This window comes from Sinohyriopsis cumingii, chromosome 11 (genome assembly GCF_028554795.1).
Source record: "Sinohyriopsis cumingii isolate HCF-2022 chromosome 11, ASM2855479v2, whole genome shotgun sequence".
In the NCBI taxonomy this organism is placed as follows: domain Eukaryota; kingdom Metazoa; phylum Mollusca; class Bivalvia; order Unionida; family Unionidae; genus Sinohyriopsis; species Sinohyriopsis cumingii.
The window spans coordinates 32,480,467-32,506,838 of NC_142971.1; the positions used below are offsets into that span (position 1 = coordinate 32,480,467).

Genomic DNA, 26,372 nt, shown 5'->3' on the forward strand with positions numbered 1-26,372 from the left:
CGTCGCATGGAAACCTGACACAGAGGGCGATGATAAGTTAATGATACAGCCGTGACATCAACTGTCGATCCTCACAATGAGAGCTTTAACGACCGTTGAAAGAAAATAATGCAAAACTGATGGATCGTCTTCATTTGGACATGCGGTTGAAAGAAAAGTATTTCCTGGACGGGGTGGATGTCCGCCTGAGATTAAATCTCAGCAGTACCTTTTTCCATTTGATGGCTAATGCCAACGAGTACAAAACCATCATCCAAGAAGCCAGACTCTACGTGCGACGTGTGGAAGTGTTACCTAAAGTGGGAAACGATATCAGTCACTCTTTGAGCAGAACAACCGCCAAGTGTTTGATACGACGCGAGTAAGTGAAAACCTTCACCCTTGCTGCTGGGCTCTGATCCAAGATATAAGATCATCTGCATCAATGACAGTTACCCAAACGTTTAATCGTCATTGGTATTGTCAGCAACGAAGCCCTCAACGGAGTGGTCATTGACAATCTTTTCTAGTTTAAGCACTATATAGTGTCCAAAATCGAAGTAAGTTGCGATGGCAAAACCATGTGTATCAGACCCTTCGAACCTACGTTTGCAGAGACGAATTACTTGAGATCGTACTTGTCCCTGTAGTAAAGCCACGGGACAGTTAGGGACCAACAACAGCCTCATCATTTCGTACGAGAATTATTCAGGAGGCTATACCTTGTGGACTTTTGATTTCACTCCGGACCAAGGCAGCGACAAGGGACATTTCCACCCTATAAAATCTGGTCAAATGCGTGTGCAGAAGCTCTAACCGAGATGGTGGACGTCATCCTTTAGGCCGAATTCGACAACACTCTAGAAATCAACAGCTTGAGAGAAGTAATTCTAGACTATTAGAAGCTATGGAAAAATCTTATCCTTCTTTGAATGGTGAATGTGATGATATCGTGGAAGCAGAACCAAAAGACAAAGACGAAGAGTCGATGGTTGTTATTGTTATTGTTGTAGGGTTTAACGCCATTTTCAGCACACGATAGGCTATACATTGCGGCCAGTATTAATGGTGGAAAAAGAACCCGGGAAAATCCCATCAAGCTTATGTCATCAACATATACGACATTCATTTCCCAGGAACCCACTGGGTAGCCGTCTACTTTCCCTGAAGATGGTCATGTGGAATATTTTGATTCGTATGGATTACCGCTTATGGAAGACAACATCATCGACTTTACAGTCCCACCATATTAAATTCCCATATACTGCCCCAGGGTACAAACCCCTGTTTTTCCTTATGTATTCTCATATGCCCCATAGTATCTCCCTTCACTACTGTTCTTTTTTGTTAGACATTACAAGGAGCGTTTATAGGGTGTTGGATAGTAGAAAACTAAATAATTGGATAGTAGATATATATTCCCATATTAATTTCTCGTAGAACCCCATAAACTTTCGACCATTTGAAGCTATACACTTTCGACTCTTTCTTCTCATGTTAATTTCCTAGAGGCCCTGATACATGTTAGACAGTAATCAAAAGCGAGTGTTGTATTATATATGTGGTCTGTTTGGATTGTAATTAAAAAAGCGGGTGCTTGATAGTACTAAAAGAAGTGTGTTGGATATTATCTAAATGTGCTAACATTTCATTTTCCGCACGACCCAATACACTCTTTAACAAGGAAGCGGCTTACAACTATCAAAAAGTTAACATTACACTTTTCTTTGTCCCTATACATACTTTTGACCATATTAACACTTTTGTTGATGTGAGAATAATCGTGTGGCTATGTCTATGTTCAATTCTTTCTATTTGCCTTCAGCACTATCCGATCATAAATCGCCATAGGTACATCTATAAAATTAACACCAAAGTAGGTAACAGTGCTTCCACTTCCTAGGTCACTTTGTCATATTCATTGCGTTATGACGTTCTTAGTTTCCTTATGTTTTTTTTTCTTTCTTCTGTCTATTGTATTAAAGAAAAACTACAGTCGTGCCATGGACCATTTGAGATTATGGTCATCTAGCAATAAATTGTCACAATATTTTCGCGGTAAATGTGAGCTGAGTAGTTAAGTGACATCTATAAAACCTCATTCTAAAAACTAGTCATCATTTTTCAATACAAGTAACTCTGTGTGGACTGCATTGACAATCCTGTGTTAATTGCATTTGTCTGTCATTAATTCATTCCTGTTTTAGTGTCATATTCATTCTTATTACTAGATATGCTTTCTTTATTTCCAACCTTACCGTTATGTATGTTTAATGTATATTGTATGCTTGCTTTTGTCCGCGATTGGGGTGGTGGATAGAGTTTTTGCATGCCTGACCTTCATTATGATTATTCGTCGTAAACATGAAGTTTACTTGCATTTGTGTTCAAGGATCAATGAAATTTTCCATGGAAATGATTATTTATTCCAGAACATTCTATTGTCAAGTGAAATATGTATCAGATGAGATTTGGTAAACAATTAGTCATTCGTGTTTTAAGATCAATCTATGAAATCATTTTCAGTTGTAACTTCATCCTTCCATTCACTTTCAAGCCTTTCCACTACATAGGCTCCATCCACCATCCAATGCCAAATGTCCTTCAACTGGTTAAACATATCTCTTACTGCTGTCATCTTCTTCCTTGCTTATTCCGTAGAATGGCGCGAATGACGAACGCTATGGGATTTATATGTAAAGCACGGACGTGAAGGAAAACATCCCCTACTTTTCTCTTCACATATTATCTACTATCCACACAATAATGACCTGACAAATAACCAACCATATTATGTACTATCCACACACTCAAAGGAGAAAAACAAACCCTTTCTTTTACTATCCACACACGCGAAGCAGCAAAATCAAACCCAAATTATACTATCCACACGCGAAGGAGCAAAAAAACAAAATCCAAACATACCATCCACACACGGGAAGCAGCAACAAAAAAAAACCAAAACCATAATCTACTATCCACACACGCGAAGCAGCCAAAACATAACCATTATATACTATCCACACACGGGAAGCAGAAAAAATCAAACCCAAATTATACTATCCTCATAGGGGAAGCAGCATAAACATAGCCATAATACACTATCTACGCACAGGAAGCAGCAAAAAAGCATAACAATAATCTACTATCCACACAAACGTACGTGAGCTCTTACAAAACCCAATAATCTATTATCCACACACGCGGAGGAGCCAAATCATAACCATAATATACTATCCACACATGCGAAGCAGCAAAAACATAACCATAATATAATATCCACACACGGGAAGAAGCAAAATCAAACCCAAATCTACTATCCACACACGGGAAGCAGCAAAACAAATTCTTACTTTACTATCCACAAACCCAATTATATACTATCCACACACGCGAAGGAGCCTAAACTAACACTCATCCACTACCCACACACGCGAAGAAGCTAAAACATAACCTCCAATATACTATCCACACACGCGAAAAAGCAAAACAAACCCTTACTTTATTATCCACAAACCCCATTATATACTATCCACACACGCGAAGGAGCCAAAACTAAACACTCATCTACTATCCACACACGCGAAGAACATAAATCAAACCCCAAATATACTATCCACACACGCGAATAAGCCAAATCAAACCCAAAATATACTATCCACACACTGGAGAAGCAAAAACATAACCATAATCTACTATCCACACAAGCGAAGAAGCCAAAACATAACCACCAATATACTATCCACACACGCGAAGAAGCAAAACAAACCCCATTATACTATCCACACACGCGAAGAAGCCAAAACTAAAAAAACAATCTACTATCCACACAAGCGGGGAAGCCAAATCAAACCCCAAATCTACTATCCACACACGCGAAGAAGCCAAATTAAACCCAAACTATACTATCCACGCACTGGAGAAGCAGAAACATAACCATAATCTACTATCCACACACGCGAAGAAGCCAAACATTAAACACAATAATTTACTATCCACATACGCGAAGGAGCCAAAACTAAACACCAATCTACTATCCACACAAGCGAAGAAGCAAAAACTAACCTTATTATACTATCCACACACGCAAAGGATCAAAATCAAACCCAAATGTACTATCCACACACGCGAAGAAGCAAAACAAACTCTTACACTACTATCCACAAATCCATTATATACTATCCACACAGGCAAAGAAGCCAAAACTAAAAAGCCAGTCTACTATCCACACATGCGGGGAAGCCAAATCAAACCCCAAATCTACTATCCACACATGCGAAGAAGCCAAATCAAACCCAAAATCTACCATGCACACAGAAGGGAAGGTTAAATAACCACACACTCTACTATCCACACAAACGTACGTGAGCGCTTACAAAACCCAATAATCTACTATCCACACACGCGAAGAAGCCAAAACATAACCACCAATATACTATCCACACACGCGAAGAAGCAAAACAAACTCTTACTTTACTATCCACAAACCCCATTATATACTATCCACACACGCGAAGGAGCCAAAACTAAACACTCATCTACTATCCACACACGCGGGGAAGCCAAATCAAACCCCAAATCTACTATCCACACATGCGAAGAAGCCAAATCAAACCCCAAATCTGCCATCCACACAGCAGGGAAGGTTAAATAACCACACACTCTACTATCCACACAAACGTACGTGAGCGCTTACAAAACCCAATAATATACTATCCACACATGTGGAGAAGCCAAATCGTAACCATAATATACTATCCTCACGCGCGAAGAAGCCAAGTCAAACCCAAAATCTACCATCCACACAGAAGGGAAGGTTAAATAACCACACACTCTACTATCCACACAAACGTATATGAGCGCTTACAAAACCCAATAATCTACTATCCACACACGCGAAGAAGCAACATTATAACCATAATCTACTATCCACACACGGTAATAAACCAAATTAAACCCAAATTCTAATATCCGCACACGCGGAGAAGCAAACAACTAAATAGACATTTACTATCCGTTTAATATTTGATGTGGCAAGAAGAAATGGTACAATACGAAACAAAGGGTTTGTAAGTTTACACTCCAATCTGTCTGCACTGCAATGGTAACAACGCTCTTGCGTTGGCATTATATTGCCACACTACCTTGGAAAAAAAAAACAAAAAAACAATGCATCACTCATCATAAACGATTTCATTGGCTATACTTATTTTCTGACCACGTTCGCTTCGAATTGACGTCAGTACCTTTTCGCACAGGGACAAGATCGGACGTGTTTTTTATTATTCTGCAGCTGGCCGCTACACTACTTGCCCTGAATTTACAACCAAACAATGTGTTACACATTGTAAGTGACTTCATTGGCTAACCGATATTTTACACTTCTGTCTCTACTGACGTGAGTGTGCTTGTCAAAATGTTTGAGGAAGATTAAAAATGCCTGTCAGTTTCAAAACGCGAACCAGTACTGTGGCCGTTTAATATTTGATGTGGCAAGTGAAAGAAAAAAAAAAAAAAAAAAAAGGTGGAGAACAACTTGTTGGTCTAGGGCATCATCATACATGTCTGCGGCATGACGCCCCAGTGCTAGTCATCATTATAAACTACCACACTACAGACATCGTACCGATATGAATTAATTTTTTTTAAAGCTACGTTAAAAATCCAGATCACACACACACACACACACACTTCCCATTTTAACCACTGGGGTTCGTTACAAAGAAATTTAGGATTATCCGTCCATGAATCAAGGGATGGGGGTGGGGTCTAACCTGTAACAATATAACCTCCATCCCTTGATTCATGGACGGATACCCCTAATTTTCTTTGTAACGAACCCCTGTGATTTAACGGAAAACAGCTTTGTCAGTCATCGTAATCGCTTAAAGGTTCACTGGTCTCGATATCATAATTGACGCCAGGTGGCGCCATCAATTGTTTATCAGCCATAACGGACGAACAGGTATAATAAAGGTATGCATTGATGAATATCGAGGTAGTACAAATGAAAATATGTAGGTCGTCACAAGAAATACTGACGTGTTTTACAAAATTCCATTGATTGTTCAGAAAAGTATCTGTGCAGGAAGTATTGTGTTTTTGTAAAATGGCCTATGGATTTGAAAAATGGCCAATGGATTCAACAAACTTGTAACTTCAGGTAATGCCGTGTGCGTCATTCACATGAAGGTATCGCGTAAATTTAGTTCTTAAGCCATGTCTGACTCATTCTTGTCAGTGTTATTTCTTTCGTTTCTTCCTTTGATATCCTGTTTCAGTGGGACTGTCTGGTATATAATTTTAACTTTTCCATCAAGATAATTGTTTCCATTCTGTGATATGATTGATATAAGTTCTTTTTTTGCTTACATATCATAGTTCGTGAAGCAGTGTAGTAAGCAAGGAAAAAATAAAATTCCTCGGCCAAATAAAATGGCCAGTCCTCAAAACAAGGTTACCACGGTCATTATAAGACTGATATAAGAATAGCAGTTTGTATGAATTGTACCCAGCCTCTTTTGATTGTTTTAAATTATAAATATTTTGACTCCATAGTAGCGAAACTGTTGAACAGAAAAGTTGAAATCAGACGCCAAAAATAACATACTAGTATGGTTGAAACTGACATGCTGGCAAAAAAATATAAGAATAAGATGAACCCAACATTTTCATGATTTTGATTAACTAAAAGTGACAGTGTAGCCTGACATTTGGACAGGGCAAAGACAGATGGTACTAATATTAGTAACAGATTCTAGCCTCACTCCAAGCAAAGTTATTGAAGACCAACATTTGCTGAAATTTGTGCTTAGTAATCAAGCAGACAGACTGTTCACTGGCCTCTTTTGGTATCTAGAACAGTCCATTTCAGTACGAACTGTGTCTTTCAAATTTTTTGCAGTGTATGGTTGTAATACTTATAAAGAAAATTTTAAAGAAACGAAATGGGGGAACTCTTGTATGCATATGTTCAAAGAGATGTAACTCCAGAATTTACAGAATTATTGAGATCATCACAGACGGTGAATTACATCACATTTTTTTCATGAAAACACTGACTCGCCCATACAGATTTGGCGATCATGTTACTAAAGGAACTCCTTGTTTAATTCCAATTGAAAACAACTTTATAGTGTTTGCCCCCATCCCCCCTTGTTGACATTGAGGTTAGAAATTATAAATTAATGAATGAAATGACTATGTGTAAGCGACCCACGGTCCACTTTGTAGAAACCTTACACAAAGTCCCCTCTTCTTGCAAGAGATTTGTGGGTTGGCTGATTGTACGTTCTATCCAGTCTTCCATTCCCAGATAAAAATGACTGCATAGCTAATTGAGCGTACAATCACATAAAGAATTTCATTTGTGCATAAAATCTCCATTGTTTCTCTAACATGTATAATATTTGTAAAAATTTAAAAATGAGAAAAAAGACATTTGTAGAAAAAGTAACATTTTATATTTTGCCTTGGTCAAGAAATAATTCAGTTTATTTTGAAATACATGTACATGTATATAGTTAATTTAAACGTAGAGAAATGTTGGAATAATATATTTTGTTTATGTATCAGCTAATTACAAGTAATTCAAGTTCTCAGCATTTTGCAACACTGAAAAATGTATATTATTTAACTCGGGTGCATTATCAGATGCTATAAATAAAAACTAGATTATGATCTCATGCAGAACTTTCAACTTTCACGACTGATTATTGTAAGCTTACATCAAGTATTTTAGATTTTGCAAGCTTGCAGTCTTGGAAAAATTCATTTTGCAATTTTGTGCAAGCTTGAATTTTAGATTTTGCAAGCTTGTAAACTCACAGGCTTCGAAATATACCTTTTGCAAGCTTGCTCAAGTTTGTGCAATCACCCTTACTAGTTTGCACAACATCGGCTAGTTTGTCATAAGCTTGCTGCAAGCTTGTCATAAGCCTGAATTTTGGTTTTGGGGTGCTTAACAAAAGGTTTCGGCTGCTTATGATTAGATTAAGGAAGCACAGTCAGAGCTGTTGTTTGGGTTTTTTTGGTTGTTTAATGCCATTTCTTAGTGCTGGATAGGCTATACATTACATGGTCAGTACATTTTGGTGGAGGAAGACCACAGAAAGAACCACTGTCCCATGGGAAGCCACTGGCAAGCTTTCCCACATACCCACATTGGCGGAGCCCAAGACTCAAACCCACATGGACAGAGATGAGGTGGCAGTGATCAGTAAAGGCGAGCACTTTAGACCACTATGCCACCAAACAGTCAGTGCTACCAACACCTTAAGGTATATCCAGAAGAAACAAGACTTGCAAATGCATTTATTATCAGGACACCAACATGTGATAGCAGTTTGTTTCATCTTCGGCTTGACACACATTGCTCAAGATGTATTATGGTTTCTCATATGTCTTTTGAAGAAACAAGTCTTGTAGAGCATGTGACAGCTGTTTCTTAAGAATATATAAAATTCAACAATCTAACTGCCCACTGTATTTGCACACAGGAAAATAGCTCATAAACAAAATACATATGTGGAGAGTGTATAGAACCTGACAGTTATACTGGTTAATAATATTGGATTATTTATCCTCTGATAAATTTACAATGTGCGTAAAAGAAGATCTGGTCAGTGATTGACCAACTACAGAACTAGAAAGTGGATGGACAATAAGGTACATACAAGAAAAAGCAATTGTTCAATAATTTTTATTTACTGAGCTGAGTTAGACTAAAAAAGTGTTTATTACCTTAACATATTTCTCTGTCTTAAAAATCAAGCAATTTCTAAATCCATTATGCATTTCTGGCTATTTTGCATTCTAATCCTTGTCTCATATACCTGTCTAGTATATGCAGTAAATAAATGTACATGGAATACAATTTCAAGAAAACATTTCATATTTTGCCTAATTTTTTAAACTTTTATTATTCAATTTTTTTTAAAGCACAAATCTCCTAAGGCATCAGGTGGCTCAATTTTCTAAAATGTTCGCCTTTATCATTCACTTCTATCTCATCGCAGTCACATGGGTTTGAATCCTGGGCTTGGCCAGTGTGGGTTATGTGAGAATTCTTGCCCGTAGCTTCTCTTGGGTCAGTGGTTTGTAATGGGCTTTTCTGGGGTTCTTCCTTTACCAGTTATACTGGCCACCATTTATAGTGTATCTTGTGCTGAGAAATGGCAGTAAACCCAAAACAACAACAAATCCCCCATGTGCAAGTTGACTTCTATAAGAGCTTGTTGCAGCTGGACAACCATGAATTTTTGACAAATATTCAAACTCGTGTGTGGATTTAAGCATGTAGTTTTTAAAAACTTGTCACATTTACTTCAAAACACACGAGTAAATCACTTAAATGTTGGTATGCATGCATGCTGTTTAATTCAAACAAGGAGACTAGCTAGGGTCTGTGTGTTGAGTCCTGATAAGGCATTTTGTCAGTAAAACCTGTTATTTTGACCACATGACAAAAATAGCAACTGTTTTGCAGAATGTTGTTGTTGTTGTTGTAGGGTTTAATGCCATTTTTCAGCACATGATAGGCTATACATGGCGGCCAGTATTAATGGTGGAGGAAGAACCCGGGAAAACCCCAGAAAGAACCACCGACCCACGAGAAGCTAGTTTTCAGAATGAATTGTCTTCATAATAATTATCAGAAATTGTCACTTACAAGTTAAATCCAAGTACAAGAATGTAGATCTTATCTTGTTCATAAGGTACTAGCATATCAGGTTCTTTGTTGTCTGTTTTACTGATTATGCCATACAAACTGTATGTACTTAAATCTGACAGCACATGACACAATGGCAGATCTGGGTCTCTGAAGTTTGATTTTACTTTTATGGGTACATACTGTGTCCATCCCGGGTGTGAAAAGAGCTCAGGAAATGTTAACTAATGAAAACTTGAAACAAACTGATAATGCCAGGGAAAATGTCAGTGCCTGCTTCTATTGTCAAAGATGAAACAGTCTTCAAAATGTGTGCTTCAAATCTATATACTTTATGTAGCTAAGGACATGATCACATCAAATCAGATTTTAATGAACTCCCTCTTGAATTCATAAAGATGTACACATACATGTACCAACTTTACTTAAGGATTACCATCAGACACCAGCAGTTAAAAATGCCTGGACTGAACTTCAGTTTAAAGAGAGATTGATCCCTATCCAATTTGCCGAGTGTTATTGGTGTGTGTGTGTGTGTGTGTATATATATATATATATATATATATATATATATATATATATATATTCTGTTTTTAAGCTTGATGTTGCAGATAAAATATTTGAGTGAGACAAGATAATTTCTTTAATCTGATTATCATGAATATTGTTTTGAAAATGAGGTATCCTTTATAATGGATGCCCCTGAGGTATTCTATATTTCAATTGAAATTCCCCTTTGGTCTCACCTCACCTACCTATTACTTGCCACATGTAGCAGGTCAGTAAATATACAGCAATGCATGTTGTACGATGACCTCTTCAGATTTTAAATGTATTTGATGTGTATAAGAGCTTTTAAAGATTGTGGATTTTTTCATTGAAGTGCAAATAGTACAGCTAGTATTGTAATCCAGTACTTCATTTGCCAATGATTTACCAATTAAAACATTTTCTGGCTTTTTGAAAGGTTCATATCTGTTGAGTGTATCGATAATGGTCAGGCTGGCATATATTTATTTCAAGGTTAAGACATTGTTCTGCAACAGCTCAAAATCTTGGCAACCTGTACATCTAACATGCTGTTTAGCTTTTACAGCTGTACCATTGCTGGTAGTCAGCTATTTTTAGTAACTTGACATACTTGAATATGATTATCTTGATACTTTTGTTAAAAAGGTGAGTAAGTAGATAGGAAATAGTAGATGCTTAGTTTTAGGGCTCACTAACTAGGACACAGTTATCTTCTGATAGACTGTTTCTTTTAGTAAAACAGCTAAATAGAAGTTCTAAAGTACTCCAGAGAGACTTGAGTAAGAAATACTGGTGCATTTCTGTAGAGACACCCATATGCAAACACGTTATATTATGGCCTACCATAAACCAGAGTGCTAATGTCACATGACCCAAAGAGTGGCTGCACTGGTGGCAGTAGGGTATAGAAACCCCACTCTGACCAGAAACAGCAATGACTTAAACATGAGTCAAGAAGAATTTTTCCCTCTGTTGAGTTACAAAGATAATAAAACTGGTCATGAGCTGTGGATGACAAGACCACACAGCAGATCAGAGGGAATTCCTCTACATTTCTTCTGTTAGTATCTTCTATCATTGTATCCAGAAGTGTAATGCATGAAGGTAAAACATGGCAGACCAAATTTGGTTTCAACCTGAAGGGAATTCTTCAGACATTCCTCCCTAAGTAGGGTACTTATGTTGTCGTAAGAAGGCTGAGCTATGTGGCAGTTCACATAAAGAGATTTAAATCTTGTTGAATGAGTGCTAGAAGAATGGCTCTTGAAATATAGATGAAACGACTTGTATATGGTTTCTTGTGAGTAGAAACATGTTTTTCAGGTGAAGAGGACTGAAGTATGTTGACATCATAAAACGAAATGTTTTCTTACCTAGATGAAGGGTAGATGCATTGTCTGGATGGTTTATATACTAGTCACATTTGCCAGTGGTTTGCAACCAATGAAGGAGGTTGTTTTAGATATATAATTTGATAGATTTTCGACATAACTTTTTTTACTGTGATGTTAAGTTAATGATGGGTCTAATATATATGTAACTTTGCCAGTGTGTAAATATATATGTAACTATGCCAGTGTGTAAATATATATGTAACTATGCCAGTGTGTAAATATATATGTAACTTTGCCAATGTGTGACAAAAATGTCTGTGGATAAGTAGATAAAAATTGACAAAGTTCTTGATCCTGAGAGGCCATAGTGAGATTTCCATCAGAATTTTACTATTCAAATATATAGTTTTTTTTTTTTTTTAAAGTGATCAGTTTGTTTATTTCTTTTTGAAAATCACAGCGAATGGATACAATTACAGTTGTGATTGAAAAGTCTATCCATCTGTCATTTTGCATAAATTATGTAATTAACCATGCATATATACATAAATATACATTGTAAACATCTTAAATAAACATGATTGTATACAGAATAATAAAATCCAAAGATTATGTGTCAGATATTGTACAGTGAATGTCTGCGTATATAAAGATGTAAGCAGGATTAGAGTGAGGTATGAATTGAAAGTTCTTGTTAAAAAGGCGATTAATGGTCTGAGAGAGTTCCTCAATCACATATAATTAATTTTAAAAGTTTGCTTAATCTCCTGTGAGATATGACTGTAAAGTAGTGTTAATTGCATCTAGATAATACATTTATAATGGTAATAATAATTTATTTTCAGAGAGAGACACAATTAGTTATAAAAGTTATCTACCTTTAGGTTTCCATTATGTATATACATGTAGAAAGAAGCAGATATGTTCACACATATAGTATATACTTGCTTATAAGACAAGTCCAACTTCAAACCTCACAGACCAAGATCTGCTGGCTCATAATACGCAGGCAGATCTGAGTCTGTGCAGTCTGATAAGAGTAATCAGTAGGGCAAACAATATAGACCCTACTCTGCAGGCAAATTATGCTGTGGCAGATCAGGATCTTTGTTGATTGCAGTTTGACTCAACTTGTAAGCGAGTATAGACAGTAAACACAAGCACATATGCACTCTCCCCAGATACAAATGCTTTATTGCTGCATAAATTTAAAAAAAGAGGTATGTTGCATATCTTGAACTTATTAAGTAACCCATTTTTATAACTTCATCTGTCTAATTCACCTTTTTGGAAAGAAAATAAATACTTGCAGGTGATTTAATATCATGAGAAATGCTATTACAAGGAAGTGTACCTGAATAAACTATTTTTGGATTGCTTCGTTTTCAGATTGGATACTTCAAAATTTTGACACGTTAATGATCATAGATAAGGTGTGGATTCTATTTGCTGGAAAATATGGTTCAGGTACTTGGGGGTCAGATTTTGTAAATACCTTGTACATAATTTTAGCTTTACTAAATGATGCATTGGTAGCATACTGGTTGTAAGCATTGCATTTACTACCTTATCCATGTGCTGATTTGGAATTTATCTATTTACATGTTACATGTATTTATTTCCGGGATATATTTGTAGATGTGTTCATTTGTCATCAGTAAAATCATAGGATGAAAGTTAATATATACATTAGTTACATAGTAAAATGTAGATTGTAGAGAATAACCTTTGTGAAATGATTAATTTTGAATTGTTCTCTTTCAGGTTTATAATTGAGGGCACTTGGACAGTTTTCAACAGCTTGAAATGAATTCAGCTGTCTTCTCCAAGGGACAGTCACATTACTGCATATATTTCAGAAGTGTAATTAATGTTGGAGTATTTTGAATCAGCCATTGGCATTAGGATTGATACATCATCTAATTCAGCTTTACTGTCTCTAACAATAGATAGTGTGTCATGTTTATTCTTATTCTTAGAGTATATTCTGGTCATTTTTTTAAAATTTATGTGACATCAGAATTCTGATATCTTTTTTTTTACTTGGATTCATAAAAGGAATATAGTGATATATGTGACAGGTTTGGAGTACTTGCATTGTAGTTCATGTTGGTTCAAGCATACAAGAATTATTTATTCCGGAAAGTAGTGAAAGAAGTACATTTACATGTAAGAAAGAGAAAGATCCTCACAGTACTTGAAGCAGGATTATATTTTGCTCAAACACAATAGTTATTTTCCTTGAAGATTTAACAACAATCAGACAAAATGTCAGACGGTGGTGGTATGTCCAGTGGAGCTCTAGCAGGAATAGCAGTGGCTGGAGTTGCCGTTATTATGGTGATAGTTGGCATCATAGTCTACTGCTTCATTGCTTCCAGAAAGAGCAATGATAAAAACTCCAGACCAATGAGACAAGTTCAGAAAGCTCCTGATATCTACGCTAGTTGTAAGTATGATACATTGTTTGCTTAGTTTACATAAAGTGCAGACAAAATGTCAGATAAATGAATTCCTTTGTATGAGGGCCTCAAGGTAGATTAGTTTTTAGCTAATTGTGTTACCCTCTTTAAATAAGGTCATTATTATTATTATTATTATTATATATACCATATTTACTGCATATGGTGGGACATGAAAAAATAGTTTTTTGTTCTTTGTGTCCCTGAACTTAGGGTGAATTTTTTTAACCTACATCATATGTCCCAAGACTTAGGAATTAAAATAAATTGTGTTCAATTTGTATCCCCCACCCCCTGCCGCAACCGGCCACACTGAATGTTACAATAAAATAGATAAAATGCTTATTTGATAATAAAATAAAAGAAACTAACCATGTACTGTTATCATTTTTTCACTTTTTTGGTCGACATTAGCATTTTGTTAAAGGAAAAAATATCAACGAACTCCGTATAAGTAGCGCATGTATCTATAGTGTTATCGCTTTTCGTCAGACAACACAACACGTTGGTCGTTGACATGAATAAGAGAAACGAATCGTGTTTGGATGTCCTCAAAGGTATGAATGTCATGAGAATGAAAAATGGATCCTGCAAAATCACATATGAATGAGAGAGATAGTGAGAATTATCAACCCCATTGCTTGAAAGCACCTGCCATTCATGCGTGACACAGTGTAAGGTACAAAATAACTCGGAGTGTATTATATCCAGGGTAACAATATGACAATATCTCACAAACTAAAATCATTATTAGAAATACATTCATTGTGAGTAGAAATGGCTAATCTTTTTGATTCCATGGTTACAAAAAGAATTACTAACGCAAGTTAATGCTGTGTATACTATTTACACTGAAGAACTTGAAACCCATTTGTGTCAATTATGACTGCAGATGGCATATAAATGAAAGCCCAGGTGTTGAATCAACACACCTTGTAACACCCATAAACTCATTGTTTGAACTTACCGGTAGGATATCAAATACAAAGGTTAATTTATTACAAAGCAAGCCAACCCCAGAAGCAGACTTTGGATTCCTTTTAGCATGGATATACTTATGTATACAAAGTCTGCCGACATAGGGAAGCCAACTTTGATTTCTTTACACTGGTTTTCACTGGGATTTTGAAAATAAATAGAAACAGTGGAACACTTTAAACAAAAACTTCTCACACATTTCCACAAAAAGTGATTCCTCGCAGTCATTGTTATCACTAACATTGCATATATAAAGGGGAATAAAAATAAAACAAGTTTGTAGTGCAATACTCGAGTAGTGAAGAGGCCTTGCCTCATGCGTGGAAAGAAAATGCATTGCCTAAAGCTTCACCTAAGAGGCCCGTAGGTCAACCGAAAAAACATGCTAGAGAGGAGGAGTGTGATGTAAAAGAAAATGAACCAGGTGTAAAAAGTCATGAAATTGGAGACCCCAGTCAGGAGAGAGGTGATGTCTACGAAAATGATGATAACAGGCAAGGGCATTACAAGTGTTTTACATTAAAGCAAAAAGAGGAAGTTGTAAGTTTCTCAAAAATGCACAAAATTCAAGTTAAAGCAAGACATTTAAAAATCCCCAAATCAACAATTGCAGATTGGTTAAAAATAGATTTTTCTCAGCAGCTGAATGAATGGGGACATTTAGCAAGGAGTGGGAGACCAGTATCATATGGCAATGAGTTAGATGGAAAAATTGCAATTTGGGTTCTCATCCAATGCGATCTGCAGATCCCTGTTAGTGTGGACACTATATGCACTTATACCAAGGAATTTGTGTCAAGTGAACATCCAGAAATTGAGTTTCAAGCCAGTAGGAACTAGGCAACAGGTTTTTTAAAATATATTAGCGGCATTCACGTTTGTTCAGCAGTTGGATTATGTCAGATATCACTGCTGTGTAAATAAAAGATGTTCAAATTGCTTCAGGACAAGCCAGATCTGATCCGAAAGTCATTTAAAGTTTGTGGTATTAACAATAACTTGAATGGATGTAAATACAGTATCATAAAAGATACTGAATGAGATGGCAGTAACAGTGAAGAGGACGAATTTGATGGATTTTAGCCTGAGGCGGTTGACTGGACAATTAATAATATGGACAATCACTCTGTACCATTACCACCTACTGGTATCTCTCTCTTTCTCTCTGTCTGTGAATATATTTTTACGTAATTAAAGTGAATAGTTTATACATTTGCCAAAATAAGTCATGTAACGAGCATGAATGGCAAATAAACCTTGACATTTTTGTCTTCAAAAAACTTTGTTGAAGCATAAATTAGAACAGAAAAAGTTGAACTCGTTCTCATATACACACACAATTCATTCTTACCTGACCTCTTGTTCTTAACAAATTTGCATTTAGAAAGAAAAGTGTAAACAAACAACACTCAGTGTTTTTTAAAACATTTCTTTAATAAAATTTACATTTGAGTGCATTTTCCAAATGATTTAAATGGTGTCCCACAACTTATGACTCGAGAAAAAAACGGTGTCCCAGAACATACAGTGCACAAAAAAAATTACATTTAAAATAAAATTATGGTGTCCCAACAAATAGGGTGTCCCAGCATGTACGGTAAATACGGTACGATTAATTTTTCTCCTACCTGCTTTGACTTGTGAAGATTTTGTGCAAAAGTTGTTGAAAGTTATATGACATCATGTCACTGTTTACTTACACAACATCATTTAAAACCTACTTGTCACTTTAGATTTGTTAGATGATTCTAGATACCATCATTATATTTTGATGAGACAATGTTACAGGAGTATATGTTTTTGTGATTAAAAAAAAGATGTATTATAGTAATTATATTTTCTTTCATTTTTAGCTGCTTCTCAAAAAATGGATTACCGCACACCCCGTGTTTCAAAATTCCCTGATCCCATAAAAGAAAAAGATGAAAAAAATAAAAACCGTGGATATGATAATCCTACCTTCAAGAGGAGTTCATCTGATTCCTCTTCTGTAGATGGGAACAGTTCAGAGGGAGGCAGAGATCTTTCACCCCCACGTCCCTCAAGACGTGGATATAATAATCCTGGTTTTTCATCAGATTCTTCTTTTGAAGATTCCTCCAGTATGGATGAAAATGGAGGAAAGGTAGATGCATATGGTGCTGTTAGCTTTGAACATGAACAACGAAAACAACCTCAAAGGCAATCATTAAAAGCTGCTAAAAAGAATGATATTCTAAGTGGAAAAGACAAAGGTAGTAGTGATAGTGGATCTGTCAGAGGTGGACGAAGTCAGCGTGTCAATTCAGATATGCCAGATTCTAGTCGCAGTCAATCAAGGGGGGAAAATTTTTATCCCAGCAGAAAACCTAGAAGCAATTCTCCACTGACTATGGAAATATTGGAGAAACATGATAAAACACATGACTCTAGCACTTCTTTATCGAAAGCTCGTACTGAAAGTAATGAGACTTCCACAGTTACTCAGACTTCACTTGTAACAGAAACAGAAACATCAGGAACAATTTCTGATCGTCAGCGAAAGTTTGTGAAAAATGCAAGCTTGAGAAGGAATTCTCCATCACGCTCAAGTTCTCATCGTAGGTACAAAAAAGATAAGGAAAAAGAACCAACTAAACGTCAGGGAAGTGTCAGAAGGACACATAGATCTAGGTCAAGCTCACCTTCATCAGGATCTGTTTCAAGCTCACAAAGAAGTAGAAGGTCAAGGTCAGCAGACAAGAGGTTAGCTAAGGAGCAGGCCATTCTACCCATTTTCCAAAATCCACATTCACATGCATGATTGATGAAGAAACTTAAATTATGTATTCCAGACTGAATTATAAGCAACTTTCTGATCAGAGCATATTAATGCTGCTCTGAGGAAGACGACTTGTCCACATTTTTCTTTTGTAAATATAATGCTTTTAAATATTTTGCTATATCATGACAACTGAGGTGCTGATGCTGCTGAGTTAATTACTGAGTTAATTGAGTAAACATTACAATTTAATGGATTATCACAGAGAGCAAGTAAAGTGTAATATAGTAATGTAGGGATTGACAATTCCAGTTTTACCCACTTGCTCAGCAAGGATGATCAGGGAAAAGTGGCATAAAAATTCAAATGTTGATTCTTTCTTCCGTGCAAAAGTTGAACTGCTGACATGCAGCTTTACTTTCCCAACAATAAATTTCAATTAGTTGGGCTGGGAAATGGTCACTTGTAGGTGTTAGGCTATACAGCAAAATTCACTTGAGGAATTTGTATGGCATACCTTCAGCTGTTAGCTTCTCAACCAAAATTGTCATAAAAACATCTGTCCATCGATACAGCCCTTTGCTAGGCATTTGACCATGCAAAAAATGTTTGAAAGTGTTATTTTAATCAAATTTTTTAAAATGAAAGCATTATAGTAAGTTTTTACTTCCTTCCTGCAGGCTTGCGGATGCAGAATGGTCACAGTGTCCTCAAAGCATATTGTAAGAGGAAATTAATGAAGTGACAATTTTGTCATGGGACCATGTCCCATGATGATGATCCAGTGAGGAAAAAAAATCTCGAATTCTCTTGATAATAAATTAGTTTCACATCAATTTTTAATTGCAGACTTAGTAAAGTTTCCCAGTTTAGTTTAAACTAATCTTAATGAATCATTAGATGAATTCATCAATAAGTGTTCATTTTGTTTAAATCTGAGAAACTGCTGGGACTTGTACAATTTGTACTTTTTGATTTTAGTTCTTTTGTGTTATTTAATATTTTAAAAAATTATGCATTTATATAGCACAAAGGTATTAATATATTAATTAAAATTAAATCTTAAAATATTTCTTAATTTAGTAGGGATAGTAAATTTTATAAACTGAAGTGTTGGAAATAGGTTTTTATTTATAGTCATTAATTGGCTCATCTTAACTGAGCAGGTTCTAATCTGGTATGTGATTTTTGCACCGATTTTTAAAACATCATGCCAGAAAAACAACTGAATGAACAAAATTCGCACATCATGTTTTCAAGTCCTGACTGTGTTCAGAAGATCCACTCTATCCCCTTTGTAAATGAAAGGGTAAAATGCACCCCACCCCCTCCACAAAGTATCAGTTTTAGAGCAGACCCTACCTATACAATCATTAATCAGCACACCACTAAACTGTCATGCAAGTTTTTAATAAAAGGAACAAAGTTAATGAAAAGGCCAAATAAAATCAAATGGTAATTGCAGATACATATCATATCTTTTGTATACTAATAATCAATAATGGCAGATGCATATCAAATCTACTGGATGTATAATAATCAGTTATTGCTGATATCAAATCTACTGGTATAATAATAATCAGTAATGGCTGATATTTTTTTATTCTAGAATCTTCTGATGTACATTATTGAATCCTTGTTACTTGTCATTTTTATTAGATCATAGACAAACTAGTAATCAAAAGTAATCACAGATAAGGTGTTCAGGTGCCATTTTGCCTGGTATAATGGTTGAACTGTGCTGAATCAGAAATTCGTTTAATGAACATATTTGAAATTTTAGCACAGTTTGTTTATTAAATCGTCTGTATGTCTAATGTACCTTATTATATTTTTACAAATCTCAATATGTTCCATGTTAGTTTAATTTTGTTGTATGAATATTGTTGTTGTGAGATTTGTCATGTATATGTACGAGCAGTAACAAAAATGAAACATTGAATCATGCATTTATCAAAGATAGAGAAATTAAAACCCTGATGTAAGGATCTCATGAAAGGTGTGCATGTTTGTGGTAAATATTACAAATGTTTGGGCTCTATTTACTATTATGATGCCCTTCACTGGTTTTGGAGGAAATGGGGGACAGGAAAAGCTGCAGTCTATGATCACTGCAGAAAATTTCGAAAGGAAACCCAGTCATAACCAGACAGAACAATAATTTTCTCTGGATTCTTATGGCCAGTCAAGGTCAAGGACATTTCGTTGAGGTGAACTGCAGATTGCTGAACACGTTTCTATAATTGCTAAGTTTAAATTGACAGAGTCAGTAATAAAATCATGCTGGTAAGCCGATTCCAAAAATTAATTGTTCTTCAGTCCAGAACAGTTTAAACATTTTGCTGGGCAAGTAACAATTTCTGTTAACTGAACATAACATACATCCATGTTGTGTTTAGTTGACTGAAAATTTCCATTCTGGCAAGTAGACCAATTCAGGATTTGTCATTCTGGAAAGTGAGAAATGTTGACTGATGATTACTTAATAGAAGTTCATCCCTGCAGTCGTTTGGTTTATAGAACCTAGAAAAATTAGCTGCTTAAGAATTCTTGATACAGATGACCTTTAAGGCGGGTTTCACAGTTTGTCTCTACAGTAAGCCCAGGCACTGTACGCCATTTATTTTTTTTCTTCTTTTTTTAATGAGGGGAGTGTTTTATCATTGGCAGAATTTGAATAAAACTTGAGCTAGAGAGACTTATGGGCTTAGCATGGGTTTTTTTTGTGGAGAACTTATCTTTAATCTTTGATTAGAGCAGACTTGGTGACCCGTGCTGGACATTGGCCAACAATCAGTATTCAAGCTCAATGGGCCGTCAGCTTTGGGCAAATCTTAGTATCTTCTCCTTAATGAACTGGCAGCATAATTATATGTTTGTATTTGAATCATGTATGCTTTAAATTTTGCATATAGATCAACTGGTATATTTTTTAAACCAGTCTTTAATGCTTCTGCATGTGTGCAGCATTTTTTTTTCTTCAATAAAATATGATGTGTAATTACTGTTTTTTCAAAGTCAGATGACCAGCCTGGTGTGTCACAGATGAAAACAGATGGTAGTATTTTATACCTTATATAAATGATATGTTTGAATACTGTGAATTAATTTGTTTTTATGGGTATCATGTTTCCAGGGTAGTTAGATTTGAAACAGGAATTGCAATAGCATGTATATTGGAGTGTTATAAATGTGTTTTATGGAACATGGGAAGTACATTATTGAATATACAGTACATTTACACCTAGCATATACATGTACATGTATACAGTATGATGACGTTGTAAAATAAAAATGTACATGATTCAATTATCTGGAAAACTTGTTAATCCAGACCTATTCACTGTGAAGAAAGGTGTCCAGATTATGCTCAGGTACCTGGAGTAAAGTGCCATGTCCATGGACCACAGTAACCAATCTGGACTGCTGCAATGTTAGGGTTCATACCTGTGCTTCTGGTCAATATTCAGGCATACTAACCACTGAGTTACAATACCTCCCGATTCCTATTGTTTCCACAGAAGGATCAATATTCATTGGAACTTTAAACTTTTGTTCTTTTAGTAATCACACTATCCACAAAAATAGGTACCTTTTAAAAAAAATGGATTTCAATTTCTTTTTATGTCCCGTCACAGCGTTGTAAGGGTAGATAGTTTCAGTCCATCCTGTTTTACATTCTAAATCAGTTTTTAGCCACTTTGGAGGGACAATCATATTTAGCGATGGCCACATTTCTAGCTTCGGTTGATGTGTTTCCTGCTTTGAAGGTGTTTTTATGCTCTTCAAACACTTAAGTGTGTGTTTGCAAAATAAAATCTTCATAAACTCCTGAGGTAGAATAAACTGTACTGATTTATATTGTACATTTATATTTAGGCTAAAATTACATAAAATTTAAATGTGTTTATTATTTGCTTGCATATCATTAATTTGGATTTTGCTTATTTACCTCCTCTAATTGAAATGGAAGAGTTGGGTGGGAAGAGCAAAATGTATGACTATAATGAAATGTAAAAACTTTTTTGGAGAATAGTTGATTAGGTCTTATTTATTAGTGTATTTTAAATTTGATTTATTAGTGTCTACAAAACAACTTCTATAAACCAGCCCCTTTATAACCAAATACCAGTCCCAATAAAGCCTGTATGATACTAATTATACCTCTGTATACTAGACACCTCCATAATTTGGACAAATTTTTTGGTCCAGAGACGGTCAGATTTAAGGAAGTTTTCCCATTTTTTAAATTTGAAATTCACATTTATTTTTATTTGATTTGGACAGCAGAATTATGGCATGTGTGGGAAAGAGGTAACTGATGATATCAATTGTTTGCTATAGGATGTGTCTTTTGATGCATGTCCCAGCAAAGAAAATCTTGGACACTTGAAATAATTATGGGTTATATGAAGAATTTGGCACTTATCTGCAGTTGTTTATGTTTTGTATTCTTTTTTTATTTGGGGAGTATACCTAAACTTAGCACTTTATAGCCAGGATTGTGCCATTAAACGTTCTACATGCATACATGTACTGTCATTCTAAAAATGATTTGTGATTCACCTTGTACATGTTGTAAATGCATTAAAATATATTGATATCTTTGTATGAGCAGTAGGAATTTATCATCTATTTGTTGTAAAATAATAGCTTTTCCATTATAATCTTGCAGACAGATGGACAGCGGCAGGTTAAAAATCAGTGTAATATATTTATTTTAAAAATGTTCATTGTATGTAAATATAGTTTTATATATTGCAAAAGAATATTACATAATAAGTAAGTGTATATCAAATATATATTTTTTCATGGTCACCTGTTTATTCATATAGCATTATCTTTTAATTTATGTTCATTTTTTTAAATATTGGGTTTGTTTTTTAACATTTTGTGTTTGATGTTTAGGGTCAGAGTTTAAAATTGTATGGTAGCTCACCTGATATACAGACCCCATTTAAATACAGCATCCCAGTGAAAGCATGAAATGGTTGACATGCTTTTTTAGCTCACCACACTTCAAGGCCATTTGAGCTTATGGTAAGGAATATGTTTATATCATCAAAATCTAAGATGAGTTTGATACATGGTGATGCATATGAATGAGGTGATCTTGCACCTGATTGGCTTACCTTGTTACCTTAGTAATGAGCATGATTCACACATGCTAATAACGTGATCAGTGGCGTCTTATTGGCTGATCTTGTAAGTAATATTTCTGATCTGATTTTGATCATACATGAAATATGAGCTATCATTAAGGTCTTTATGTTTTTCGGAAAGGAGAGAGCTGACATGTTAAGGAGGTACTCTTGCATTGATATGTTGATATTGCTTCCACACTAGATGACAGATTTTAGATCTGTTTTGTTAAAAATTGGAATGCATGCTTGTATCATAAAGATCTTGGACAGTTGGAGTACGGAGTGGGTTCCATGCATAGTAGTGAGGTAGTCTTGCATTTGCTGACAGACGTTGTTTCCGGTCATGAAGTCAAACTTCAGATATAGTCTTTCAAGATCATGATCTTGCCCTTGTTTGATAATAATGATGAATTGATCTACTCAGCTTGTTTGTAGAGACTGATGACACTTGTTAAAAAGACAAGTCTTGAATGGGTACATATATGAACAAGATCCTTGCAAATTGATGGGGCGATTCTGCACATAATTGACTGGGCTTCATACCACTTCAGGGACAGCAGTTCAGACCATAATTTAATCAGTTTTAATAGACTTGTATCATCAAATGTTTATGCTTTTTATTATGACCAAGACTTACGCTTATAAGTAATCTGATATTCAGTGTGCTACCAAATATATCCTTCATAACAAGAAACTTCATCATCTCATTTTAACCTTGAAATGGATATGTATTGGTAAAAATGGCTTTAATCATAGTTGTAATTAGTTGGGCCATTAGTCGTATATACCTAACACATTTAAAAATAATCTGCTGCTTGTAAAACCAACACTTACTGTGATGCTCAGAAATTATGTCATCATTGCATTATGAAATCTTGGATACAGTGCAACTTTTTCATCTAAGACAAATTTATGTAAATTTTGAATAATTGCAATGACAACCTTGTGAAAGAAAATCATAAATGAAATAAATTATGAGACCTTTGGAAATTTTTGGGATTTTGTGACATACCACAGGTTGAGTTTGCATGCATTCTGCTGTGTAAAACCATCTGATCTTAATGTTGTCATACTGATACGGTTCACTCACGAACATTCCATTTAATACAAGTCAGTGATTTTAAACCTGTGCAAATTTGATGAATGTTTAAATACTCATTCAGCTATTATTTAATGGGCAGTTAGTGACAGGGTACTTTTTGTCCATACTTGTCTACATGCCTTTACCTGGAGATAGGTATTCAGCTATGGGTAGTATGATAAAATGCACACTGACATTTGCCTAGCTTTTTATGATTTTGGATTGCTTTGACCGTTAGTTCTGTACAAAATAAATATCTTAATTTTAAAAAAGTCAAATACTCCAACATTCCACAGGTGATTATTCTTAACTGATTATGTCAGTAAGTTGAAAAATAGTTGAATTTATGATATTACTATATTTGCCCATTATAATGTTTACCATATTTGAAGTACTCACAAATCAGAGCCAATGTTGTTTTATTGAAATAATAATTAGAATAAACAGCATAGATCCTGACCCACTAGCACATTAAGTCCAATTAGATCAGGGTATGTGCTTTTTGTGTTTGGGTATACATTAATGCATCAGATAAGGTATTTATTTCTTTGTCAGTGGAACTATGTATGCCAAAAGTATTAGGCTTACTCATCTTGGTCCTTCATTATCAATTAGGCAGTACACTAACATAAAGATCCTGTGATATGTTTCTTTTTTAAACATTATCTGGCACATACTAATGCCAAAAAGATAAACACATTCCAATATTAAGTATTGAGTTTTATTATATGTTCTTTTGAAAAAAGTTTATTTTATCTGCATAAGTTAGATGTAGATTGGATTTGGTTATGTGTAACCTTCTTATTTTGTTGATTTGTAGTAGCTGACTATAGAGAATTCTTTGATTTCCTTGTTGTACAAGAATCATTCATAACATTAATACTATGATAAATAAAGAACAAAATTTATATAGTATAATTTCTTTGTTTACCCATGATGTAGAACAGGTATTAATTTGCAATGTAAACATTTGTATACCTCGTACTGAAACCTTAGGGGACGATAGCAATAATAATGTATGTCTTTCCATCGGTTAAGCTAGAGTGTGGTTTGCATGGTTTTCTTAAGGTCATATGTATCTGATATTTATAGTTGATTTAGAAGATCAGAAACGCCTCTTAGTCTATTTTTACTGCTTCACTTGTCTTCAAGGCATAGATCATTCTTGATAGCCACATGAACAGCATTGTGTACATAGTAAACAAAAAATTTTTCCACCTGTCACAGTGTGGTCCCAGCTTTTAACTCTATGTCTGCACACATTGTATAAGTTGTAACCTATTGTTGTGGTTTTAAAAAAAATAATTTCTGTTTACATACATTTTGCATGCAAACCACCTAACTCCCAATATCTGAGCATAATCTGCTAACATATAATAATATTAATTAATAATAATTAGAGTACTGGGTTTAGATCTGAAAAAAATATTGAGAGATCTGAATAAATTCTTTCATGTCTGATTTTGTCCCGCCTACATTAGCGGGAAGCAATACGTAGTCATCTTTCTGCCAGACGCCTCTTTGTCACCATCTTGTTGTGGTTTTGGTTCAGATATTTAATTTGTGCCCTTTCATAACTGATTCTCCTAATACTTGACATGCATCATTGTGGAACTTTCAAATTACAACATGCTTGTTTGATCATGTTTCCTTGGGATAAAGGTCACATTCATAGAAAGGTTACTCTGAGGATTTTGTTGAAAACTCAGTTAACCAGTAATTCCTTGACCACATGATCAGGCTCGGCCAGTGTGGGTACATGAGAAAGTTTGCCAGTAGCTTCTTGTGGGTCAGTGGTTCTTTCCTGGGTTCTTCCTCCACCATTTATACTATGTATAGCCTTTCTTGTACTAAAAATGGCATTAAACTCTACAACAACAATAACAACTAGACCACTTGATGGTTTTTTTTACACCTGTCATGAATCATGAAGCTATGGTCATTATATTCTGTAGATCACAGTCTGGAAATATGCATTATTAATTTGGTAGTTGTTTTTTTTTTCCTAAACTCTTTTATGGATTTTCTTCATACTCTGGATGAATTGCTATGACAATTACTTTGGTATCATGATAATTTCAGTTCTCCATCTTCATTTTCCAGTCTTTGTGACTAGCACTTAGGATATGGTAAGAAGCGTATCAATTTCTGAGTAAAAAGGTAAAAGGTCACTGTCACTGAGATTAAAATAATATCCGCAGTGGCTCATTAGTAGTGCTGGACTTGCATCTGAAATAGTGCAAATTAGAATCATACCACTGGATCATCCTGGGTCAGCTATCATGGTATGTTTTTGGGCAAGGCACTTAATTCCAATTGTCTTGGCAATAAATAACATGTAATGCTGTACTTGAAACACAAAACCTATCCTACATCTCAGACTTGGACAAAACATTGTGGATGGTCTGCACTCAAGGTATGGAAAAAGCTGAGTGATTATGGGGCCAAAAGAT

General features: G+C 35.2%; 1 protein-coding gene across 1 annotated transcript; it reads left to right on the plus strand.

The window, feature by feature from the left end:
• Positions 1-5,939: 5,939 nt before the first annotated feature.
• On the plus strand, positions 5,940-24,827 carry LOC149787871 (uncharacterized). The gene is made up of 3 exons (XM_089974105.1): positions 5,940-6,142; positions 13,279-13,963; positions 16,808-24,827. Exons 2-3 carry the CDS (start codon positions 13,783-13,785, stop codon positions 17,734-17,736), a joined length of 1,110 nt encoding a protein of 369 aa, XP_089830231.1. The 5' UTR covers positions 5,940-6,142; positions 13,279-13,782; the 3' UTR covers positions 17,737-24,827.
• Positions 24,828-26,372: the final 1,545 nt, after the last annotated feature.

Coding starts and splice junctions, on each gene's coding strand:
- LOC149787871 (XM_089974105.1), top strand. CDS start 13,783: ATGTCAGACGGTGGTGGTATGTCCAGTGGAGCTCTAGCAGGAATAGCA. Junction 13,964..16,807: donor TCCTGATATCTACGCTAGTT/GTAAGTATGATA, acceptor TTTCATTTTTAG/CTGCTTCTCAAAAAATGGAT.